We start from the raw sequence: 25,696 nt of genomic DNA, 5'->3' as shown, positions 1-25,696 counted from the left end.
CGGGATAGACGCTTCTCTGGCCTCATTTTCCTAGGCAGTGTTTGCCTTGTGTGGCATTCACTGCCGTGTTTCCTGTTGTGCGGTGGCCAGGAGTACCTCTTGAGTGCCAGGGCTGCATGCACTTTGGGGCTAACTTCCCTAAGCGCCCTGTGAGTACTGCCCCTGCGTGACAGGGAGCCGGTCGGCCGAGCAACCAGCACGCTGGACTTGTGATCCTGTGGTCCTGGGTTCGATCCCAGGCGCCGGAGAGAAACAATGGGCAGAGTTTCTTTCACCCTATGCCCCTGTTACCTAGCAGTAATATAGGTACCTGGGTGTTAGTCAGCTGTCACGGGCTGCTTCCTGGGGGTGGAGGCCTGGTCGAGGACCGGGCCGCGGGGACACTAAAGCCCCGAAATCATCTCAAGATAACCTCAAGATAACAGGGTTATCTTCCCTGGGGTGTTCGGGAACCGTTCCCGTAGAGGTTCTTGCTGCTCGGCATTTGCCTCACCCTTGGGGCCAGCTGGGGCTTGGGGCCCTTGTTTGGCCCTTGGTAGGGACTGGTATTGTGCTGGTTAGGGCGTCAAGGTGTTGCGCGACCTGCCACCTAAGCGGCGACCGGTTCCTGTTGCCTCTGGAGACGGTGTACTTTTGCGGGGTTTTTCTTTTGTTTTTATTTTCATTTGCCTGGTAGGGTGCTATCCTCTACCCTCTTGTTATTTTTGGGTTTCTTAACCGGTTAGCAACACCTTGCCTGGGCTTCCCATAGCAGTCAGCCTACGGGTTCTGGAAACCCCTGTCTGGGTTCAGTGGACCATTGAATGTGTCTTCCGGGTTCCAACCCGTCTTGTACGGGATCGTTGGTTGCTGTACCCTTGTCTCCGGGTGACAGTCGCCACTTTTACCTCCGTCATGCTGCCTGTTGGGTCACTGACACCTTGACCCGGAGTCTTGCGAGAGAGATTCTGCTTGTTCCCCTGTACTCTCCTGATGTTATTACTGTTCAGAGTACAGGCAGCATCCATGTTGCAAGCTAGGTTAGGTTGCTGCAACACGCTAGGTTGGTTTCCCACGGACGGCTTCTCCCACTTTGGGGGGTTCAGGGCTGGCGGGGTGGGCTTCTTCCCCTGCGCTTCGTCATGTCATCTTAGTGGGTGCATTGGACATGGTCGACCAGCCCCACCCTTCTGGGGTTCCCGTCTACTCTTTGCAGACATGGGCCTGTCGAATCTGCGGTTCTTCTGGACTTCTTCAGTCTGCGCCCTGGATTCTATACCCTCATCGGAGGACTGTTGCCTCTTGTCCGGCTTCTGTTGGGGCCAGGTGCCTGGATGGTGGCCCTGGACCTCCAGGTCAATTCATGGCACATTCCTCTCCAGTTTTCCGGGACTGGCATAGTTGGTGGTGGTGCTTCAGGCTTGCCGCTTTTGTTGCCTTCCCTATTTTGTAATTGGCTCTGGTGCTTTTTTTGCATCTTTACCGGATCTTGGTGCCCTGTCTGAATCTGCTTGGGATTCGGTGTCTGGCCTACCTCGACGACTGACTGGTGTGGGCTCCCAGTCGGTCCGCTTGTCTGCTCACCAGGGATGTGGTTCTTTCCAGATTGCCAGGTTTGGTTTCCTGGTGATCTGGAGGCCATTCCATCTGTTTCCGTTCCGGGTTCGGACCCGGCTGGGCCTTGTTTAGGGCTCTCGGGCCGCTCCTTGTCTTTCCCGCCAGAAGTGTTGCTGCAGCTGTGGTCCCGCCTTCGGCTGTTCATGAGGGGGGTCCCGGGCTGCTCAGCAGTTTCTCGAGCAGTTGTGCGGGAGTCTGAACTTCGACGTGCTGGTCTGCCCACGGGGACGGATTTGGCTTCGACGTCTGTTTGGTTTCTTCGGAGACTCCCCTTCCACCTCTCTTGCAATCGTTGAGTTCGTTCCTCCGGTGATCTTGTGTTGGTGCTGCGTCACCAGCTTCCTCTTTGGGGTTTTCGGGGTTCCGTGCCTTGGCACCTCCCTGAGCCTTCGCTCGATGTGTTCACAGACGGGTCATCTCTCGGCTGGGGCCTTGTGACCAGTGCTCAGCAGGTCAGCCGGGGATGGTGGGGGTCTGTCTGTCCGTCGGGCTCACAGCATGGTTCGGGAGTTTGTGGCTGTTTGGTTTGCGCTTCGGAGGGTTTGGGTCACTCGGTGCTCTACCATTCAGCTCCATTCGGACTGTTCTCTGGCGGTTCTTTGCCGGAACCACAGGGTTTCTCTTAGGTGTTGACCTTTGGGGTTGGTTCCTTAGAGTGGCTCACTTGCTGGATTCTCGGGGTTGGGCTAACCATGAGGTTCATGTCCGGGGTGTGTCCTGCGTCCTGGCGGACAGCTGTCTCGGTTCATTCCTCTGTTCGCGGACTGGCCAGTCGTCGCCGACTCGTTTTGTTTGCTCTGCCAGACGTATGGACTCCTGGCCATGGACATCTTCGATTCGGCGTGGTCTAGGCGTCGCCTCTTTTTTTATGTGGCTCTCTTACCCGCCTGTGAGGCGTTCACGGTGGATGCTTTTTGGCAGGACTGGTCGAGGTGGGGATACCTGTTCCTCTTCTCCCGGTCCAGCTGTTGCTATGGGTTCTGGCTCGGTTGCAGCCCATTCCGACGAGAGCAGTCCTTATGGTTCCTTGGTGGCCGGCCCAGCCATATTTTCAGATGCTGCTTGATAGGTGTCCGAACCCGGGGCGTTTTCCTGCAGCTCCGCCTCTTTCGGCAGGTCAAATCGGTCCTGTACGTGACTGGTTCAGCTTTCTCCTCAGCTCTTCGTGTCTGGTATTTTGACGCGGGTATCACCATCTCTGTGGTGTTCAGGTGGCTTTGTTGACGGTGTCCCACCTGCGAGCTTCGTCCTGGCGACAATATGACGTTTCGTACGCTTAAGTACCTGTTACCGTGCCAGTCATTCCTCAGGTCTTTCCTGATTCTACACTTATCCCTTTTATGCCCATTGTTTCGTGTCCAACATGTGCTGCAAGGGTGGCGTGTGCCTCTGTCCCAGTTCTATTGTTTCGTGAAGATTGGTGACAATAAACACAACCACTCAGAGGCTACATATGTTTTGTTGCGTATACAGTGGTATGTGAGTGTTATTTTGGCGGGCAATGGTGTGAGTTCAGCGCACTGGGAGTCGGTACGGTTTCTCGCAAGTGTCTGTTTTAGACCACACTTGCAGGTCGAATAGTTATTATTCGCTACTCTGCTGTTTCTATGCTCGGGCAATACCTCGCCTTTCTCCAAAGGTTGGCAGGCATATTAACTGGGAGTTTGGAATGGTTTGCATTCCATGCTTGGTCCTCCGTAGAGCTTTGCTTCTCTCGTTAGGCTCATGCATTTGGAGCAAGTATCTTATTGGGATAATCTGCTCACACCACCACCCTTGTTCACTGCTCCATCCTTGATTACTCTTCCCCGCTTGGCGGGATTGAGTCATTGGATCCTAAGAGGGGTGTTTGGTCACTTTGCGTGGGTCTTCAGTGACTTTTGTCCCTGTCTTTGTTCTTTGTTGTCCTGTGGGGCTCTGCCCCGCATTTCGGCGCTTTTGGTTTCGTTGCCGACTCCTGGGTCTTTTTCCTCTCGGGACACTCATTCCTTGCGTAACTTCGGTGCATGACTGCACCCTGCTGTCCATGTGGTCCATCGGGTATGTACGCCCTCCTCTACACATATTGTGGTTGGTCGTGTGCCTTACTTCCCGGCCGCTCCTTGGGCCTTATTCGGGGGTTTTCCTTACCTATTCCCATTTTTCCTCCTCCCATGCTCCACCTATTTGTGTATCTGGGTCAGTGCTTCTGGCCTATCCTGTTGTTTGGTGCTCAGGTGGGCCTCTGTCCATGTTCAGTTCCCTGCTTTTGAACTTCCCTGGTGTTCCGTTTTGGTACCGAGTTCCTGCGATTTTCTGTGTGACTTCCTGCAGGCTTCGGTGTTGCGCTGTCTGTGGAGGGTTGTGGACTTTTGGTCTGTCGCTCTTGCCTTTCTGGTTCCTTTTCTTGGAACCAGGTTTGCTGGGTTCCGGTCCTGGCTCCGGTTTTTCTTTGTTCCTTTTCCGGAACGGGTGTGTTTGCTTTCCTGCGGTTCACGTCCTGGGTAGTTCTCCTCTTGGATGCCTCTGGGATGCGTGCGTCTTTCTTCCCTGCTGGAGCTCGTTATCTTGCTCCTTTGGGTTGCGGGGTCGCAGTTTTTTTTTTTTCGATTCTCATTTTGCGCCTTCGTTCGTGGTGCTAGTTTCTTGGCGTTTGTGTCGGCACTGGTGGATTCCTTATTGGTCTCCCACCTGCGTGTTTTATCTCGGGGGTGGTGTGTGGTTTTCCTGGCGGTCCTTCCGGTTTTCCTATCACTGCGAAGGGCCCTTCAGTCTTTGATAGGGTTGGCTTGTCTTCCCTTCGGGGTTGTTCCGGGTCCGTCGTCTGAGCTCGTGTCCTGTTACCTCGTATTGGGTGGTGCTGGAGGAGCCGCTCCTGCTTGCGTTCAGTGCTGCGGTTCCTTCTGCTCCGTTCCACTTGCTGTTCTGGGCGTTGTTCCCCTCTGGCCTGCTCTTTAGTTCTGGTGCCATCCTGGTAGTTGGCCAGGGTGGTCTTTTTCTTCTCGTTTTGGTCTTTGTGTTGTCTGTGGTCTTGGTTTTTAGGTTAGGGCGCGTGGCATCCGCCTCCCGGTTCCTTCCCTGTTTTCCTTCTCTGTGGTGAGGTAGCTCCGAGAAGCCGACGGGGCTCTCCCCAGAAAACCAGCGTTCAATGAAATGAAACGCCATTTTCTGGGTGAGTCCCGGAGGCTCCCCAGCATCCCTCCCTCCCTCTGGTCGGCGGCGTTTTTCGCGTATTTTGACATCCAGCCTAAGAACTGCCAGTTGGATCGCCAGCGTGGAGGATCTGGGGCTCCCCCTTCCCCCTCCCGGGGAGGGGGGGTTGCACAGACGGTGGCGCAGCGACCTGATGACGTCATGCTAGTTAGATAATTTTGTTTGGGGAGTTCTGTCCACTCGTTCAGCTTTCGGTAGCAATATTTTTACCAGAATAGGGGTTTGTTTTGGGGCGCCTACCTTTCTGGGTGCCTATCCCGGTCGATGGCAGACATAGAATGCTCCCAACCACAAGGGGGGTTTCTATAGGCCATTGCTCCTCGTGCCTCTCTGAGGGGGGCCAGGTTCTGGCTCGTGGTCCCCGGTAGGCAAGAACTCCTAGCACTTTGACTGATGCCAGAAAGTTATACATATCCATTGAGCCTGGATAGCTCCGGGGAGCCTCCGGGACTCACCCAGAAAATGGCGTTTCATTACAATCAACGCTGGTTTTTTACACTAATTTATATGCATCTCAATCATATTTTTATATCATCATTAGCAGGTGCTGCACAAATTGTCGATGGGAATTCAGCATCAGCAGGTGCAGCATGGCTTATAGAGCATTCATTGCTAGCGGATGCTGCACAACTTGTTGAATTCCTAGTGGGTGCAGCAAGGCTTGTAAATAAAGATTTTTCACTGACCGTCGAAATCATGAATTACATGAATTATCAATTTTTGTCTGACTCTTATTATCTCTAGCTAACGTGCTAAGACAGTAATGTCCTTCAAAATTGGAACTAGCCTTGCGAGTACACAGTAAACAATTAGGACATATGGCCTGACACGGTACATTCATGTCTGTGGGAACAAAATACCTAGTGCCAATACTATAAAAGATATTTAATAGGAAAATAAAGAATTTGGCCTAACTCCTAAACCGCGCAACACACCGATAGCTGTGGTGAGTAACTGGCATGGAACTGCTCACCACAGCCATTGATGTGTTACTGTATCACGCAAGATTTAAAACTCCCACAGCTACGTGGGGTTCACATCAGCTTCCTCAGGGCTCTTGTAAACAGACGCCATTTAAAACAAAAATTATGGGCAACATTCCCGGGTGTGAGAGCCCCAGTACTGACTGAGCCACCAAGGCTGGTACACGCAGCATAAGCTAACAGCACTGCTGTTCATCTTGTGACCACAACTTCGCCTAAAAAAAGTAAAAAATATATGTAACTGGTATTATTAGCAGTGATAGTATTACAGAAGAGCCTAACTGTGATAATAATGACCAGGATTCTGATAATAGCAAGAGTGTTGTAATAATTAGCGCTGTGCTGTATGGTGGGAGGAGTAATGCTGAGGGATTGAGGGAGATAGTGTCGTCTGCTGACTGTGTGGTCACCTGTTACTGTCTGCATTCACCATACCAGCTCAGTGGTTCTCTATGGTGATAACAAATGTAGATACCTATATAATACACACACATTATATAATGTGTGTGTATTAGTGTAATAACAGCATAAGGAGTATGTTGGGAGGAGCCTTTTGGGTGACAGAGGTGGCATCATCTGCATGACTTGTTTCGCTGTGTAGAGGGTGGCAACTATGCTCTTTGGGCACTCTACAAGCTTAGTTGTACAGTTATTGTAAATAAAACATGTAGATACTTATATATATAATGTGTGTGTATATAGTGTAATAACACTACAAACAGTACTGTTGGAGGAGAAATGTTATTGCGTCTGGCCTTGAAACGGTGAGGGAGGCAGCTGCCAGCTATGTGTGTAGCGACGTCTCTTATTGCCTGAACTCACCATACCAGCTTAGTTGTACAGTTATGGTGAACCAAACATGTAGATACTTATGCATAATGTCTGTATATAGTGAATAAAAGCAAGAACAGTATGGTGGGAGGAGGATGTGGGCGAGTGAGGTGTTGTAGAGGGGGGATTGGCTGACTGGTGTGGCGGGCACTCCTCGCTGCTTTTTGACTCACCATACCAACTTAGTGGCTTGTTACAGTCACCAAAACATGTAGATACTTATATATAACCTGTGTATATAGTGTAATAACAGCAAAACTGTTTGTTTATTGTTTTATGAACATAATAATTGAATCACTAAATATGCACACCATAATTTTGAGTATAGAGATGGTTCACACATTTTATTATATAAATATAGCACACTACACACTATTGAATAATATTACTGCAAAAAACTTTTAAAAAATCAGAGACATTGAAATAATTAGGTAATAATATTTTTGTGGCAACTCCCGCCTGTCAGTTGGGGCGGAGCAAACCTTCTCTGACGCTTGCTCTGTCAATGCTTCTCTTCTAGGGGGGGAGTCCCTTTGGCTTCCTGGAGCTGTCCAGGCTGATATGGATATATTAGACTTTGGCATCAGTCAATGTGAATGGAGTCCTAGGCCTACCAGGGACCACAAGCCAGAACCTGGCACCCTCAGAAAGGCACGAGGAGCAATGGCCTATAGAAATGCAGATTTTATGTCTGCCATCAACTGGGTCAGGCACCCAGAAAGGTAAGAATCACAAAAACAAACCACCATTCTGGCTGAAACTACTACTGAAAGGCAAACGAGTGGACAGAACTCCCCAAATGAAAACGAGCAAACGAGCATGACATCAAGTGCCCCCCCCCCCTCGCAGTCTGCACAGCTCCCACTTTCCTGGGAGGGGGGAAGGGGAAGCCCCAGACCCCTCACGCCAGCTTTCCACACCTTCAGTTCTTCGACTGATGTGAATGGCAACAGTCATGTGACTCTGGTTCCTGACTTGTGTCCTTTGCTCTATGCCTTGTGGTGTGGTGCAAGTCGTCCCTGGTGGTGCACGAGCCAGGAGTAGTCTCTTAAGTACTCGGGCTGCATGCACCTAGGGTCAACTTAACTATGTGCCTTGTAAGTACTGCCCTTGGGGCTTGGGCTCACTTTCCACAAGTCATCTTGGGGTCTACCTCTGCTTGGTCTTTTGCTGCTCGGTGATTGGTCGCCCTTAGATGCTAGGGTGTTTCATGTACCCTTGTTTGCCTTTGGGTATGGGGTAGTTTGCATTGGTAAGGGGCGTGGGGTACTGCTCAGCCAGTTATCACCTCTCATAGCGGCCGGTTCTGTTCCACCTGGGCATGTTGTCCTCTTGTGGGGTTTTTGTTTTCCCCTGCCTGGTGGAGGGTCTGCCCTTTGTGTTAGGTTGTTACCATTGTCTTTGGTGGTACCTCCACTAGGTCCATGTGAGTGGACACGTCCCACATGATGCAGATTTTAGTGGATCTATTGATAGTCTTGGGCGCAGGTTAGCAGTACCCTGCCTGGGCTGCCCTTAGCAATACCAGTCTAAGGGGCCTGGGAATCCCCGCCAAGGCGCAAGGGGGTTTGATGGATGGATGCCCCTGGTCCCCTCTCGCTTTGTGCGAGTTTGAGGGTTGCTCTGTCCCTTGTCTCAGGGGTGACTCTCACTGTGTTTGCCTCTGTCATGCTGCTTGTTAGGTCTTTGACACCTTCGACCCAGAGTCCTGCGAGTTTTGTTGCTAGTTAGTGACTCAGTTCACCCAGTCTACTGATGATTCTCTTCGGGTGCAGGCAGCTCAGGTGTTGCAGGCTAGGTTTAGGTTGCTGCAACGCACTAGATTGATTGCTGTCCCGGAAGCCCCGAGGCGGCCCCGTTTTGGTTATAGGGACCCAGACTTGGGTGGCAGTTGCCTTGACTCTGGTTCAGTCTGCGCCACCTCGTCATTCCCCTGCTGTGCTTCATTCTGGTCCCCCACCCTTCCCCCCTGCTTTCGGCTCCAAAGCGTATGAGGACTTCGGGGTCAGAGCAGGGTTTAGCTGGTTTTGAGACTGGCAGTTTTAGGGGATGCCCTTTCCTGGGTGGGGACAGAGGCATTCGAGTCGGTTCCTCCTGCTGTGGCGTTGGGGTCTGACCAGTGGGCCCCTTTCCTTTCTGCCTTTCCGGCTGCTCCAGCTTTTTCTTTTGAGGCCAGGGCTTTGGAGGATGACTCGGCCCCGGGTCCTGATGTTCCCGGAGCTAGGGAGGGGCTGACTTGGCTGGCCTGTTGGACCCCGCTTGGGATTTTCTACCCTCGGAGCGGGGCTTGCTATTACAAGGCGTGGGGTTTTCTCCCCCCCTTCCCCTTCCACTCTGTATATGAGTTGGATTTGGTGTCAGCTCCTCCCTGGGTTCAGTTCTGTGTCTCTTCAGGTGCCAGTTTCGAGGCCGGTGCCACCTTTGGACTCGTCTTCGTCTGGTCAACGGGTTTTCGCTCTGTGAGTCAGTCGGGTTCTCGCACAGGATGTCGGTCCTTTCATGATTCACCCAGTTGATGGGGCGACGGGGAGGAGGCTCACGCTGATTGCTCACACCTGGTCTCGCGATTTGTGGGCTATTCGTCTCATTTCCAACAATCTGCGATGGCGTTGGGGTGGCTCCTCCTCCTTCAGTTGGGGCTGGTGGGGCAGGCCTCTTCTCCTGTGCTCTGTCGGGTCATCTTGGAGTGGATGCGCTTCGGAGTGGTCGAAACGACAATGTCCCTCAGGTGGGTTTGCCGTCTTTTTCCAGTCCCAAAACTGGACTGTGCGGACCTGAGGTTCATTTTGGACTTGTCCTGTCTGAACCCCTGGGCCTATTGCCCCTCCTTTCAGATAACCACTCTGTCCCAGGTCTGGTTTCTTTTGATGCAGGGTGCTTGGATGATGTCCCTGTTTAAACAGGGACATCATCAGGTGAATTGGAGGAAGTCCCATCTGGTTCCCTCTCAGGTTTGGACTTGGTTGGGTCTTGTGTGGGACTCTCGGATCGCTTCCTTGTCTCTCCCTCTATAGTCTCTGGTTCGGCTGCAGTCCCACCCTCGCATGTTTCTGGGGGACTCCCGGGTCATTCGGTGGTTGCTTGAGGATTTGTGCGGGAGCCTGAACTTTGCAGTGATGGTCTACCGGCCGGGTTGGATTTGGCTTTGTCGGCTGTCTTGGTTCCGTCGAGGCCAACCTTTCTGCCTCTCGCGATCGCTGGGTTCAACCTCTGGGGGCCTTGCATCGGCTGTTGCGTTGTCAGCCTGCTCTTCCGGTTATTCGAGGTTCAACACAAGCCCTCACTCAATGTGTTTACGGATGCGTCATCTCTTGGCTGGGGCTTTGTGACCAGTGCTCACTAAGCCAGCCAGGGATGGATTGGTTCATCCTTCCGTCGTGCCCACAGCATGGTGCAGGAGTTTGCGGCAGTGTGGATTTCGCTTCAAAGGGTTCGGGTCACTCCCTGGTGGTTCATTCCCTGAACTGTGGGTATTCGATGTGGTCCTTGGCTCTTTGGGGCTGGTCACTTAGGGTGACTCGTTTGCTGAGTTGTCAGTATTTAGCTCTCCTGGCCGTTCACGTTCGGGGTGTCCAGCATCCTGGTGGACGGCCTGTCCTTGTTCACTTCCCTGTCTACTGAATGGATGGTCGTTGCCAACTCGTTCAGATGGCTCTGCCGGACATACGGGCTCCCAGAGGTGGACCTCTTTGTGTCGGCGTGGCCGAGGCATCTCCCGGTATATGTGTGGGACGCCCTTTCCCGAATGAGGGGCCGTCGGAGTCGATGCCTTCATGCAGGACTGGTCGAGGTGGGGTTACCTGAATCTCTTTCCCCCAGTTCAGCTGTTGCTCAAGGTCCTAGCTCGCTTGGAGACTTACCAGGGGAGAGTAACCCTCTTGGCCCCATAGTGGCCCAGTGGCCCAGAAACCAATGGCCCAGCCTTGGTTTCAGGCGCTGCTTGCTCCGTGTTTGAACCCAGAGGTTCTCCTGCGGCTCTGCCTCTTTCAGCAGATCGGTACGGTCCGTTACGTGGTTGTTTCGATCTTCTCGAGTCTTCGCATCTGGTCTTTTTGACTCGAGTCTATCACCATCTGTATGGTGATCAGGTAGCTACGTTGATGGTGTCCCCCCTGCGTGCTTCGTCTTGGCGACAGTGTGAAGTTTCCTGGTGGTCCTTCTGGTTCTTTATTTCTCTTCATAGGTGTACTTTGCTTTTAACACTATCGGTAACTTTGGACCAGACTCGTGTCCATTATTTTTCTTCCGAGTCCTAACTTTGGACTGGACTTGCGTCCACTACAAAAAATATTTGTATAAAATTCATTTTTTATCCAATCGATCTTGGAATAGAATCAAAATAAGCGCCTTTAGAATGTGCACAATTAGATACCAAAATGAAAAATGTAACATGAAACTTGATGTGTGAACACTTATATGATTATAAATAGGCTTTGGTCAAAATTTTAAAATATTTGTTAAAATTCTATTTATGTTATTATGTTGGGACTAGTTTTAAAATGTGCGCCTTTACGTCGCGAACAATTTGATACCAAAATGAAAGATGTAACACAAAAATTTATGTCAGAACACTGGAAAGATATAAATAATTTTGTGATGATGAGCTTCCAGAATTAAAATATTTGTTAAAATTCCAGTTATTGTTCTATTATTATGGGACTAGTTTTAAAATACGCACCTTTTTATTGCGAACAATTTGATACCAAAATGAAAGACGTAACACGAAAATTTATGTTATCAAACTGAATGAGTATACACATTAGGTTGCAGTGTACAAATTGGTGCTCGTTCACGGGTCACTTTAGGCTTTTCTGCGGGGAGGCACTCCAAACTTTTGTACATTATATTCATACACATCTGTAGGGAATTTAATTGCGAACACAATGATACCAAAACAAGCAACGTAGCACGAGAATTAAGGTGAGAAAAATGGAACGAGTATGGACATTTTACTGATTTTGTGCGCTCACGGGTAACTTTTGCCGACTTTAGGCTTTGCTGTTGGGAGTCACGCCAGGCTTTTGGACATTATATTTATACACACCTGTAGGGAATTTAATTGCAAACACAATGATACCAAAACGAGCGACGTAGCACGAGAATTAAGGTGAGAAGGCTGATACGAGGATACACATTTAGGTGGCACCGCGTGCTTGCCTGCACATCGGGTGCATGACCCTTAAGTTGACCGCGCGCCTGTCCGGTGACCGATAGTGTTAAGGTTGTCCTGTCCTTTCTCTTGTGGTTGTTTCAGGGCCGTCATCTTATGCCGAATACTGTCGCCTCGTAGCGTGCGGTGCTCCAGCTTGCATGCGGTACTGATGTTACATCAGCTCCGTTTTGTAAACTGTCTCGTGCATTGCTTCACCTCCGGCCTGCTCATGTGCAACCTGAGCTGTCCTGGTCTTTGAACTGGGTATTCTCTTTTCTCCTTGGTTTGTTGTGGCCCCTGCGGCTGAGGATTGTTTTTCTAAGGCTCTTTTTCCTGTTGGCATTGGCCTCTGGAGGTTGGGTTGAGAAGCTTCATGCTATCCTCCAGTGCAGGAGTTTCTGGTCTTTTGGTCCTGGTAGTAGGTTTGTTCAGTTGTAGCCATCTCCTTTTCTGGTGAAGAATGAGTCTGCTGCTTTCCTGAGGGGTCCTTGGGTTGTTGATGCCTAGTTGGTCAGGCTGGGGGTGCATCATGTGTTGTGTCCGGTTGCGGCTCTCCGCCGTTATTTGTGTGCCACGGCTTTGCCGGGGATGTGCCTTGGGTTGACCCAGTTTCCCTTCTTCCCTGTTTCCTAGCTTGGGTCTCCCATTTTTTCCACAGGGTTATTAAGTCTAGCCAGCCAATCTTTTATATAAGTCAATCTTCTATTTGACTGCCTCTAATTGGCTCCTTTCAATCTGGACGTGTGTGAAGGGTCACGGCACTGGTGCCAATCAGGTGCACCTGCCCAAACAATCCTCTATAACAATGTTATCAATTGTGTGATTACAATGTTATCACACAATTCCACCCATGCACACATTAATATTCCTGAAATTAAATATTATATATTATAATACAGTACCAGGATTTTAACCCTCAAACCGCTAGGGGCCCAAATGGAATTCACACCCACAGGCACAACAACAAAAAAATCCAAAAAAATCTTTCGTCTTATAGAAGTGTTCATTTTTGTTCCCTGATCACGGAAAAAATAAAAAAAAATTCGTAGGTGGCATATTTTACTCGCAATAGGGTAGGGAAGTGTGGCAAAAAACCAGCGTTGAATGTAATGAAACACCATTTTCTGGGTGAGCCCCGGAGGCTCCCTGGAGCTTATCGGGCTAATGTATGTTATATTAGACCGGGACATTAGCTAAGGAGTTCAGACCTACCAGGGACCAGCGCCAGAACCTGGCCCCTTCAGAGAGGTTTCAGGGAGCAATGGCCCTGGAAAACCCCCTTGTGGTTGGGGTTTTCCTTATCTTCCATCGACCGGGGTTAGGCACCCAGAAAGGTAGGCATAACAAAACAAACCCCACATGGTAAAAACTAAAACAAAAACCGAACATAGAGGTAGAAACTCTCTACAATCACAAGGAAACAAGCAAACAAGCAAACATCACACTTTACTGCCGCGCTGATCGTCCGCGCAGCCCTCCCCGCCCCGGGAGGGGGAGGGGGGAGCCCCGGACCTACCGCGCCGGCTGCCAAGCTCCAGTTCGGAAGCTAAGCTTCAACCAACGCGAAAAAACCGCCGACCGGTGGGAGGGAGGGTTGCCAGGGAGCCTCCGGGGCTCACCCAGAAAATGGCGTTTCATTACATTCAACGCTGGTTTTCTGTGGGGAGCCCCTACGGCTCCCTGGAGCTTCATACCCAAAGAGAAGGAAAAGAAAGGGCTAACCCGGGAGGCGGCCGCCACAAACTCTGCAATGCAAAGCCAAGACAACTGGTCGCAAACCTGCAACCCAAGGCAACAAGAACGCCCAAGAGCAGGCGCGCATAAGGATGGACGGCCAAGAACCTCTGCGACCCACAAATCCCTGCACCCGAAATGAGCCCGAGACGTCACCAACACAGCAGCAAAAGCTGCAAACGTCTGAACAGCATGGGCGCAAAGACAGACCGCAGGCTGGAAGAATGAAAACACTGATAACGACCAGGGAGACCCGAGCCCTGAAAACAGGGAACGAAGGAACCGGATCATCCACAGCGCATCCCCAGACACGGTACGCCGGCAACAGCAAAAAGCACAACCAGACAACACAGGACACACCCCCCCGGCCAAACCAATCAAGTACCAATACCCCAAGAACCCCTCCGGAAAGCAGCCGTCTCGACTGTCGCCAGGACAGAGAAAGGCTGCACACCTATAAAGCTACCACCAGTACCAAAAAGCAGGAAACTGAACCGAAGAGGCTACCACAAACTGAGGGGAAGATAAGAAGGCACCCTGAACAAGGACCAGGATGGCTCAGGCGACGCATGAGCAGGCCGGAGGGGAAAGAAAACACGAGAAAACATATGAAACGTCATACTGTCGCCAAGACGAAGCTCGCAGGTGGGACACCGTCAACAAAGCCACGTGAACACCATAGAGATGGTGATACCCGCGTCAAAATACCAGATGCGAAGAGCCAAGGAGAAGGCCGAACCAGTCGCGGACAGGACCGATTCGGCCTGCTGAAAGAGGCAGAGCCTCAGGAAAAACGCCCCGGGTACGGACACCTATCAAGCAGCGTCTGAAAAGAAGGCCGGGCCGGCCACCATGGAACCATAAGGACTGTTCTCGTGGGAATGGGCAGCAACCGAGCCAGAATCCGAAGCAACAGCTGGACCGGGAGAAGAGGAACAGGTACCCCCCACCTCGACCAGTCCTGCTGAAAGCATCCACCGTGAAGTCCTCGCAGGTGGGAAAGGGCACCACAAAATGGGCGACACCTAGACCATGCTGACCCGAAGACGTCCATGGCCATGAGTCCATACGCCCGACAGAGCCAACAAAACGAATCGGTGACGACTGGCCAACCCACGAAGAGGAATGAACCGAGACAGCTGTCCGCCAGGACGCAGGGCACACCCCGGACATGAACCTCAAGGTTAGCCAAACCCCTGTGGTTCCGGCAAGAACCACCAGAGAACAGTCCGAACAGAGCTGAATGGTAGAGTACCTAGTGACCCAAACCCTCCGAAGCGTAAACCAGACAGCCATGGACACCCGAACCGTGCTGTGAGCCCGACGGACAGACAGACTCCATCAACCTCGGCTGACCTGGTGAGGACTGGTCACAAAGCCCCAGCCGAGAGACGACCCGTCCGTGACCTGGAGGTCCAGGGCCACCATCCATGCATCCGGCCCCAACAGAATCCGAACAGGAGACAACAGTCCTCCGAGGAGGGCATAGGATCCAGGGCGCAGACTGAGGAAGTCCAGAAGAACTGCAGACGGGAAAAACTCATAACTGCAAAGAGCAGACGGGAAAAACTCATAACTGCAAAGAGCAGACGGGAAGCCCAGAAGGATGGGGCGGATCGACCCCGCCCCACGCACCCACGAAGAGGAAATGACGAAGCGCAGGGGAAGAAGCCCACCCCGCCAGCTCTGAACCCCCCCCCCCCCCCAAGGGGAAGAAGCCGTCCTCCGACGCCAGCAGAGGCTGGAAGACAACCCAAAGCGCCCACCTACAGCAGGACTATGCGAGAGGCAACAGAGCAACCTGCCCCCCCCCCCAGCGCCCAGTCAACAGAGAAGGGAACAGAACCCCTTCCGAAAGAAAAAGTACACTACCTAAGTCATGAGGAGAGTCTACGGGAATTAAACCACACTTCGCTGGAAGACGAAGAGTGAGGGGAGACCTGATCACCACATTCAAGATACCCAAGGGAATCGACAGGGTTGATAAGGACAGGCTATGTAACACAAGGGGCACACGCACTAGGGGACACAGGTGGAAACTGAGTGCCCAAAAGAGCCACAGAGATAGATTTTTTTTTTTTTTTTTTTTTTTTTTTTTTTTTTTTTTTTTTTTAAGTGTCAGAATGGTAATGGGAAAGCACTAAGAAGTAATCTGGTAACTCCACACACAAGTAACGAGGCTGCCCCCATACAATGTCACATGTAGACATGATAGAGCCCAATAGGCACAGGAACCTATACCTGTTAATAGACGGTTGAGAGGCGGGACCAAAGAGCCAGAGCTCAACCTCCGCAGGCACAACGAGGTGAGGACATATATTGTAAAAAGTACAAGTCGCCGACTAGTGGGCAGAGAGCACCACGCTGGCCAGGCAAAGAAGGCACAAAACTGCATCAAAAGGCCCACCTCGACAGCAAAACCTCAAAGTCCCAGCACAACCACAACATGTGCCAAGATCCAAAAAGATCAGTCTGCAAGCCAGGAAGAGCCCGGAACCCCAGAGGGCAGAACCGGGTCACACGAGGAAACAAAGTCCCCTGAACCCACAAAAGGGGGCCCAAGAGGAAGAAACCTCCAGAACGAAACCAAGGAACCCAAAGGAACCCAGAATCGAACCGGGGGAGCCCAAACCACCACATTTGCCGGCGGAGTACACCTCTGAAAGGTAAAGCACAGCCCCCAGCAGAACCCCCTGGAAAAACGGTCCCAACAGACCGAAAACTGAGGGACAAGGTGTGGGAGCAAGCATACCAGCCAGGGGCACTGAGCCTAAACCCAAAGGCTCAGACCCAAAACAGAAAATTTGGAAAAACCCGTTGTAAAATCAACACCCAAACGTTCCCAGAGGAACAGGCAACGGCAAGAAAACACCAGAAAAACAAAGAAATGACAACAGGAGAACAAAAACCCTGAAAAATTGTGAAAACTCACCCGAGATGCTCGCTCGCACACCCAGACGCATGCAAACAAACCGCAACGCCGCCCTGGTGGCCACGCCGTGAAACCGGCAGACGAAAATGGCCGCCAGTAGGGGCTGTGACTGACGCTAAATACACAAAAACACGCCAGCAAATGTGGGAAGCTAGCAGACTGGATGGGCGAAAAAACGTCGCCCAACAGCAGAAAAACCCCGGCAGGGGCAAAACCGCCCCAGAACTGCTAGCAGGCAACCCCCCACAGCCCCGGGAACCAACAACAGAGGCCCCGGGGCAGAGCCGTCTTCCAAGCCCTCCGCCCTTAAAGAAAAGCAAGAGTCCATGGGAAAGGCAACAAGAAAGGGCCGCTGGTAAGACCCAGAAGCCTTGGCAGGAGGCACAGGCTCAAACCTCCGTCCCCAACCCGAACGGGGCAGCCCCCGAAAACCGCCCGAGTCTCTGCCGCAACTAAACCCCGCCCCGACCCCGAAACCCGCAGACGGTCCGGAGCCGGGAACATGGAGGGAAAGGGGCGAACAGCACCTAACCAAACGGGGTGGCCACGGGGCATTCGAGTGGGAAACCAACCTAGCATGTTGCAGCAACCAAACCAAGCTTGCAACACAGATGCCGCCTGTACTCTGAACAGTAATAACATCAGGAGAGTACTGGAGAACAAGCAGAGAATCACTCGCAAGACTCCGGGTCAAGGTGTCAGTGACCCAACAGGCAGCATGACGGAGGTAAAAATGGCGACAGTCACCCGGAGACAAGAGAACAGCAACCAATGATCCCGTACAAGACGGGTTGGAACCCGGAAGACACATTCAATGGTCCCCCGAGCCCAGACAGGGGTTTCCAGGGCCCGTAGGGTAACAACTACGGGAAGCCCGGGCAAGGTGTTGCTAACCGGTTAAGAAACCCAAACATAACAAGAGGGTAGATTATAGCACTGAAAACCCCTGAGACGTGTACAATCACGGGGGCCTAGCAGAGGGCCGCCAAACACTACCAGTGGAACTATAACCACCTTAGGCAGACCCCCACCAGGCATGAAAAATTAAAAACAAAAGAAAAACCCCGCAAAAGTACACCGTCTCCAGAGGCAACAGAAACCGGCCGCCGCTTAGGTGGCAGACTGCGCAACACCTTGACGCCCTAACCAGCACAATACCAATCCCTACCCAGGGCCAAACAAGGGCCCCAAGCCCCAGCTGGCCCCAATGGCGAGGCAAATGCCGAGCAGCAAGAACCTCTACAGGAATGGTTCCCGAACGCCCCAGGGAAGATAACCCTGTTACGCAAGGGCAGTACTCACAGGGCGCTTAGGGAAGTCAGCCACTAAGCACATGCAGCCTCGGCACTGATGAAGTACTCCTGGCCACCGCACAACACAACACACGGCAGTGAACGCCACACAAGGCAAACACCGCCTAGGAAACTGAGGCCAGAGAAGCATCAATCCCGGTTGACATTAGCGAACGAACTGGAGCTTGGCACCTGGCGCGGTAGGTCCGGGGCTCCCCCCTCCCCCTCCTGGGGCGGGGAGGGCTGCACGGATGATCAGCGCGGCAGTAAAGTGTGATGTTTGCTTGTTACCTTGTGATTGTAGGGAATTTCTACCTCTATGTTCGGTTTTTGTTTTAGTTTTTACCATGTGGGGTTTGTTTTGTTATGCCTACCTTTCTGGGTGCCTAACCCCAGTCGATGGCAGATAAGGAAAACCCCAACCACAAGGGGTTTTCCAGGGCCATTGCTCCCTGAAACCTCTCTGAAGGGGCCAGGTTCTGGCGCTGGTCCCTGGTAGGTCTGAACTCCTTTGCTAATGTCCCGGTCTAATATAACATACATTAGCCCGATAAGCTCCAGGGAGCCCCTACGGCTCCCTGGAGTTTATATAAACAAATAGTTTTGCTGTTGTTACATTATATACACAGGTTATATATAAGTATCTGCATGTTTTGTTCACCATAACTAACTACTAAGTTGGTCTTGAGAGTCAAAAAGCAACGAGGAGTGACCGCCACACACCAGCGAGCCACTCACTGCCACTCCCTCCCTCAACACCACCTCACTCGCCCTCATTCTCCTCCCACAATATTGTTTTTGCATTTATTCTCTATACACAGACGTTATATATACGTATTTACATGTTTTGTTCACCATAACTGTACAACTAAGCTTGTATGGTGAGTAAAGGCACAAAGACGTAGCTACTCACACAGCTGATCGGCGGCCGCCCTCAAGGCCAGACGCACTAATATTTCTCCTCTAACAATATTGTTTGTGGTGTTATTACGCTATATACACACATTATATATAAGTATCTACCTGTTTTATTCACCATACCTGTACAAATAAGCTGGTATGGTGCCCAAAGACCATAGTGGCCATCAGTAAACAATATGACAAGTCGTGCAGACAACGCTCCTCCCTCACCAAAATGGCAGCTCCCAACCTACTCCTCTCGCTGTTTTCTCACACTATACACACGTTATATATAAGTATCTACATTTGTGTTCACCATAGCGAACCACTAAGCTGGTATGGTGAGTGCAGTCAATAAATGGTGGCCACACACAGTCAGAAGACGATGCCACAACCCTCCCTCCACTGCCTTACTCCTCCCTCCATGGAGCACAGTGCTAAATATCACCACAATCCTGCTATTATCAGAATCCTGGTCAGTTTTATCACAGTCAGGGGGCTTCAGTAATACTATCACTGCTAAATAATAGCAGTATCATATATATTATGGCATTTGTAGGCGATGCTGTGGTCACAAGCTGAACAGCGGTGCTGTGAGCTCGTGCTGCGTGCACCAGCCTTGGTGGCTTGCTCAATACTGGCTCTAACACCCAAGAATGTTGGCCTGGATTTTTTTTCTAGGTGGCATCTGGCAACTATCGGTCGTGGCTGTACTATAGCTGCCCCTATCCCAGGCGGGGCGTTTAAATTATAGCGCTAGGCACGAAATCATATATATATGATGTGCGCAGTTTCGGTTTTGTTACTGATATCATATATATATGATTTGCGCGGTTTAAGGGTTAAATGAAATTTTGGGTTGTCTGCGCTAATGCCCCAGGGCTGCCCTGTTTTGGTTTTAAAGACCCGGACTTGGGGATGTTGGTCGCTTCGAACTTGATTGAGTTTGCGCCCCTTCATCCTTCCCTTGCTTGTGTAGTTCACCCTTCTCCTTTACCCCCTGCTGCCAGCTTAATGGTGTTTTGGTCTTGCCAAATGATGTAAGAGATTGACGTCAGAGATTGATGTCAAATAGTGGTCATTTGGATAAATTTTGTCTACTGGGTGATGATTCCAGTTTTCCATTTTTGTATTTCACAGATCATCAGTCATGTAGATGGGTGCCAGTAGAGTTGAGTATAGAAGCCTCATACGGAGCACACACTGAGCACCTGCTTTTAGTTGAAGCTTTTCATTCTTTTCTAGAGTGAATGTTCTCTCGTATTGTTTAAATTAGTAACATTTTCTACCAGTAAAACTCAAGGATACAAAATATATTCTCAAATTTAAGATTCAGAATCATTCAAAAAGTAGAGCAACTGTTTGTGTTCATTTACAGGGGGGTGGAAGAGGGAGGGGGTCACAAGATTTTTATAATGGTTCTTTGCAAGACCATATTTCTAGATCTGTCCTCTAGCACCCATTTCTACAAGCTTTTAATTTTAGCTTATTTCCTTAACAGGGTATTGAAGACTATATGGGAGATATGGACTTCAAGCTAGCTGGGACCTCTAAAGGCATAACTGCTCTTCAGGCAGATGTGAAAGTTCCAGGAATTCCCTTGAAAGTGGTGATGGAAGCCATACAACAAGCTACAGATGGAAAAGGGAATGTTCTCACTATCATGGGGGACACAATTGCTCACCCACGTGAAAACAAGAAAGAGACCATGCCTGTGCTGGAAAAGATAGCTGTACCAGCCCACAAGAGAAGCAAAGTTATGGGTCCTGGTGGCATGCACATTCGAAGAGTCCAGTCTGAGACTGGAGTTCAGGTAAACACTACAAACATATATGTTTCTGGGGGAGCCCCTTCGGCTCCCCGCAGCTTACTAGGCTGATATGCTAATGTCAGACTTTGGCATTAGTCATGTGTATGGAGTTCTATGGGCCTACCGGAGACCACGAGCCAGAACCTGGCCCCCTCAAAAGAGGCAAGGGGAGCAATGGCTTATAGAAACCCCCATGTGGTTGGAAGCATTCTATGTCTGCCATCGACCAAGTTAGGTACCCAGAAAGATAAGCATCCCAAAACAAACCCCCTATTCTGGTGAAAATTGCTACCACGAGCCGAACAAGTGAATAGAACTCCCCTAAAATAAACGAGTAAACAATCATAACGTCACATGTCACCGCGCCACTGTCCGCACAGCTCCCCCCTCCCTGGGAGGGGGAAGGGGGGGAGCCCTAGACCCATCACGCCGGCTATCCACCCCCAGTTTTAAGGCTGATGCTAAAGGCTGAGGTCGTGTGCTCCGGCTCCGGTGGTTGTTTCAGCACTGTACCAAGAGTGTGGTGTCTGTCTTCTAGGTAGTGCGTGAGCCAGGAGTGTTTCTTCAGTACTCGGGCTGCATGCGCCTAGGGTTTCCTTCTCTAGGGTCCCTGTAAGTACTGCCCTTGGGACTTGGGATTCCCTTCCACAAGTTCCTTGGGTTCTGCCCCTGCTAGGCTGTTTACTGCTTGGTTTTCGGCTGCCCCTTGTGTACTTGGGTGTTCTGTCTCTGTGTTCTGTCAGTTTGGCTTCAGCGTCTGTTTTCGTTCCTTCGGGGATGCCCCCTTCTGCCTCTCTCGTGATTGTTGGGTTTGTCCTCCAGGGCCTTGTGTCGATTGCTGCGTCACTGGCTTCCTCTTCAGGGTTTTCGGGGTTTGGTTCCTTGGCCCCTTCCTGAGCCCTCTCTCAATGTGTTCCACGGACGCGTCATCTCTCGGCTGGGGCTTTGTGACCAGTGCTCAATAAGCCAGCCAGGGACAGTGGGGCCCCATCATTCCGTCGGGCTCACAGCATGGTTCGGGAGTTCGCGGCAGTCTGGTTCACTCTTCAGAGGGTTTCGGCCCTATTCGGACTGTTCTCTGGTGGTTCATTGTCTGAACCGCGGAGGTTCTCTTCGGTCCTTGCCTCTTTGGGGTTGATCCCTTTGAATGGTTCATCTGCTTGATTCTCGGAGTTTGGCTCTCTGTGCGGTTCATATCTAGGGAATGTCCAACGTCCTGGCGGACGGCTTGTCTCGCTTTATTCCCCTGTCCATGGAATGGACGGTCAACGACGACTCGTTTCGTTGGATCTGCCAGACGTACAGACTCCCAGACTTGGACCTCTTCGCGTCAGCGTGGTCTCGGTGTCTCCCAGTCTATGTGATGCCCTTCCCCGACTGCGAGGCATTTGCTATGGATGCCTTTCGGCAGGACTTGTCGAGGTGGGGTTACCTGTATCTCTTCCCCCCGGTCCAACTGTTGCTTTGGGTTCTGGCTCAGTTGGAGACCTTTCCAGGGAGGGTAGTCCTTGTGGCTCCTTGGTGACCGGCCCAGCCTTGCAGGTCGGACCGGACCGGTACGGGGCTGGTTCAAACTTCTTTTCTGCTCTTCGCGTCTTGTCTTTTTGAAGCGGGTGTATTACCTTTTCTATGGTGATCAGGTGGCTTCGTTGATGGTCTCCCACCTGAGAGCTTCGTCTCGGCAACAGTATGAAGTTTCCTGGCGTTCTTTTCGCCCTTTCCTTGCTCTTCGTAGGTTGTCTTCTCTTTCGGATCGGGTTGTCTTGTCCTTTCTTTCTTGGCTATTTCAGGACCGTCATTTGATGCCTAATACTGTCGCCTCATATCGTGCGGCGCTGGCGGAGCAGCTCCAACTAACGTTCATGGTGGACATCACATCCGCCCTGTTCCGTAAGCTTTCTCGTGCTATGTTTCACCTCCGGCCTGCTCATGCGCCGCCTGAGCCATCCTGGTCCTTAGACAGGGTACTCTCCTATCTTTCCTCTCCTCAGTTTGTGGTGGCCCTTTCGGTTCAAGATTGTTTTTCCAAGGCTTTGTTTTTGTTGGCATTGGCCTCTGGGGGTCAGGTAGGGGAGCTTCATGCTCTCCTCCAGCGCAGGGGTTTCTGCTCTTCTGGTCCTGAGGGTAGGTTTGTACGTTTGCAACCTTCTCCATCTTTTCTGGTGAAGAACAAGACAGCTGCTTTCCGAAGGGGCTCGTGGGTCATTGATACTTGGTTCGTTCGGCCGGGGGGGTGCATCATGTGTTGTGACCGGTTGCGGGTTTTCGCGTTGAGGATTTTGTGGCCGCTGCCTCCTGGATAAGTCCCTATTTTCCTTCTCTTTGGGTATGAAGCTCCAGGGAGCTGTAGGGGTTCCCCACAGAAAACCGGCGTTGAATGTAATGAAACGCCATTTTCTGGGTGAGCCCTGGAGGCTCCCTGGCAACCCTCCCTCCCACCGGTTGGGGATTTTTTCGCATTGGTTGAAGTCTAGTTTCCGAACTGAAGGCAGCCGGCACGGTGAGGCCCGCTCCCAACCCCCTCCCTTTCCCTCTCGGGGAGGGGAGGGCTGTGTGGACGACTGGCATGGCAGTAAATTGTGATAATTGTTTGTTTACTTGTTTCCTTGGGATTGTAGAGAGTTTCTACCTCTGTTTATTTCTTTGTTTTAGTTTCTTACCATGTGGGGTTTGTTTTGTTATGCCTACCTTTCTGGGTGCCTAACCCCGGCCAATGACAGATAAGGAAAACCCCCAACCACAGTGGGGTTTTCCAGGGCCCTTGGTCCCTGAAACCTCTCTGAAGGGGCCAGGTTCTGGCACTGGTCCCTGGTAGGTCTGAACTCCATAGCTAATGTCCTGGTCTAATATAACATACATTAGCCCGATAAGCTCTAGGGAGCCTCCGGGGCTCACCCAGAAAATGGTGTTTCATTACATTCAACGCTGGTTTATTGCTTAGCATTTTGGTTTGCGGTGCTCACTTCCTCGTTGGCCTCAGCCTGGGCCCTGGCTCTTCATTTTTCATCGCAATTTTGTCCTTGCTGTTTGTGGCATCTGCATTTTGGCGTTTTTTCTGCTGGCGGCTTCTAGTTGTCATCCGTTGTCGAACTTGTTAGTCCTTCAGGGGTCCCAGGGGGTTCCTCCCGGACGGGGTGTTTCTGCTCGTCCGGGTTCGGTCTTTCCCGGCTTACTGTGTTTGGGTTCCTGATTTCCTGGCTTGCCCTGCCAGTTGGCATTTTCATGATCTCACGGTGTCACTTCTCACGAATCTTGCGTCGGAACGACAGTGTTTCCGATCTCCTGCCGAGCTCTCTGGCATTGGTAAGTTTTCTGTACGGCAGACGTTCCATCTGGTTCCTTGCCTTCTTGGGATTCTGGCTCTGCTTGCTCTGTGTTCACACCTGAAGTTTTCCCACTGCTCCGCCTCTTCCTATGCTCGATCGGTCCATGGCGGGACTGGTTCGGTTCCGCCTCGAGTCTCTCACCATCTGTTGGTGGTCATGTGGCTTCGTTGGTGGTGTCCCACCTGCGTGCTTCGTCTCGGCGGCGGTGTGGGGTTTTTGGCGGTCCTTCCTTATATGTTTTTGTTCCTTAGTGAGTTTGCTGCATTTTGTTGGCATGGTCTTATCCTTCTCTTGTGGCGGTTCAGGGCCATCATCTTGCCACATACTGTCACCTTGTCTTGTGCGGCGATGGCAGAGCCGCTCCGGGTTGCTTTGGTTTTTTGGTTCTGATGGTAGACTAAGGAGGTGGGTGGCTGATGGTAGACTAAGGTGATGAGTGGCTGATGGTAGACTAAGGAGGTGGGTGGCTGATGGTAGACTAAGGAGGTGGGTGGCTGATGGTAGACTAAGGAGGTGGGTGGCTGATGGTAGACTAAGGTGATGAGTGGCTGATGGTAGACTAAGGTGATGGGTGGCAGATGGTAGACTAAAGTGGTGGGTGGCTGATGGTAGACTAAGGTGGTGGGTGGCTGATGGTAGACTAAGGTGGTGGGTGGCTGATGGTAGACTAAGGTGGTGGGTGGCTGATGGTAGACTAAGGTGGTGGGTGGCTGATGGTAGACTAAGGTGGTGGGTGGCTGATGGTAGACTAAAGTGGTGGGTGGCTGATGGTAGACTAAGGTGGTGGGTGGCTGATGGTAGACTAAGGTGGTGGGTGGCTGATGGTAGACTAAGGAGGTGGGTGGCTGATGGTAGACTAAGGTGGTGGGTGGCTGATGGTAGACTAAGGAGGTGGGTGGCTGATGGTAGACTAAGGTGATGAGTGGCTGATGGTAGACTAAGGTGATGGGTGGCTGATGGTAGACTAAGGTGGTAGGTGGCTGATGGTAGACTAAGGTGGTGGGTGGCTGATGGTAGACTAAGGTGATGGGTGGCTGATGGTAGACTAAGGTGGTGGGTGGCTGATGGTAGACTAAAATGGTGGGTGGCTGATGGTAGACTAAGGTGGTGGGTGGCTGATGGTAGACTAAGGAGGTGGGTGGCTGATGGTAGATTAAGGTGGTGGGTGGCTGATGGTAGACTAAGGTGGTGGGTGGCTGATGGTAGACTAAGGTGGTGGGTGGCTGATGGTAGACTAAGGTGGTAGGTGGCTGATGGTAGACTAAGGTGGTGGGTGGCTGATGGTAGACTAAAGTGGTGGGTGGCTGATGGTAGACTAAGGTGGTGGGTGGCTGATGGTAGACTAAGGTGGTGGGTGGCTGATGGTAGACTAGGGAGGTGGGTGGCTGATGGTAGACTAAGGTGGTGGGGTGGCTGATGGTAGACTAAGGAGGTGGGTGGCTGATGGTAGACTAAGGTGGTGGGTGGCTGATGGTAGACTAAGGAGGTGGGTGGCTGATGGTAGACTAAGGAGGTGGGTGGCTGATGGTAGACTAAGGTGGTGGGTGGCTGATGGTAGACTAAGGTGGTGGGTGGCTGATGGTAGACTAAGGTGGTGGGTGGCTGATGGTAGACTAAGGAGGTGGGTGGCTGATGGTAGACTAAGGTGGTGGGGTGGCTGATGGTAGACTAAGGAGGTGGGTGGCTGATGGTAGACTAAGGTGGTGGGTGGCTGATGGTAGACTAAGGAGGTGGGTGGCAGGTGATAGACTAAGAAGGTGGGTGGCAGGGCAGGTGGGTAGCAGGGTGGTCAGGAGACAGTTGGTTGGCAGATAAGTAGCAGGACGGATGGCAGAGTGGGTGGATAAGTAGCACAGGTGGTGGAATGAGTGGGGTGAGTTTGCAATTTCTGACTACGACTAACACAGGAGCCGGTCACCCCCAGTCCCTCCCCAAGACCTGATGGTCT

At 51.5% G+C, this 25,696-nt stretch overlaps 1 protein-coding gene across 3 annotated transcripts in view; it reads left to right on the top strand.

Annotated features, from left to right (window-relative positions):
- The window catches only part of PNPase (polyribonucleotide nucleotidyltransferase 1), a 343,937-nt gene that overhangs the window by 245,151 nt on the left and 73,090 nt on the right, over positions 1-25,696 (top strand). For all 3 annotated transcript variants that reach the window (XM_045767790.2, XM_045767791.2, XM_069318828.1), the window contains one exon: positions 20,114-20,425. In XM_045767790.2, coding sequence (XP_045623746.1) covers positions 20,114-20,425 — 312 coding nt within the window. The remainder of the gene's footprint in view (positions 1-20,113; positions 20,426-25,696) is intronic.

The sequence above is a fragment of the Procambarus clarkii genome, chromosome 91 (assembly GCF_040958095.1).
Source record: "Procambarus clarkii isolate CNS0578487 chromosome 91, FALCON_Pclarkii_2.0, whole genome shotgun sequence".
Taxonomy (NCBI): domain Eukaryota; kingdom Metazoa; phylum Arthropoda; class Malacostraca; order Decapoda; family Cambaridae; genus Procambarus; species Procambarus clarkii.
The sequence above is the reverse complement of the archived record's forward strand: the minus strand, read 5'-3'. Positions and strand labels throughout refer to the sequence as shown.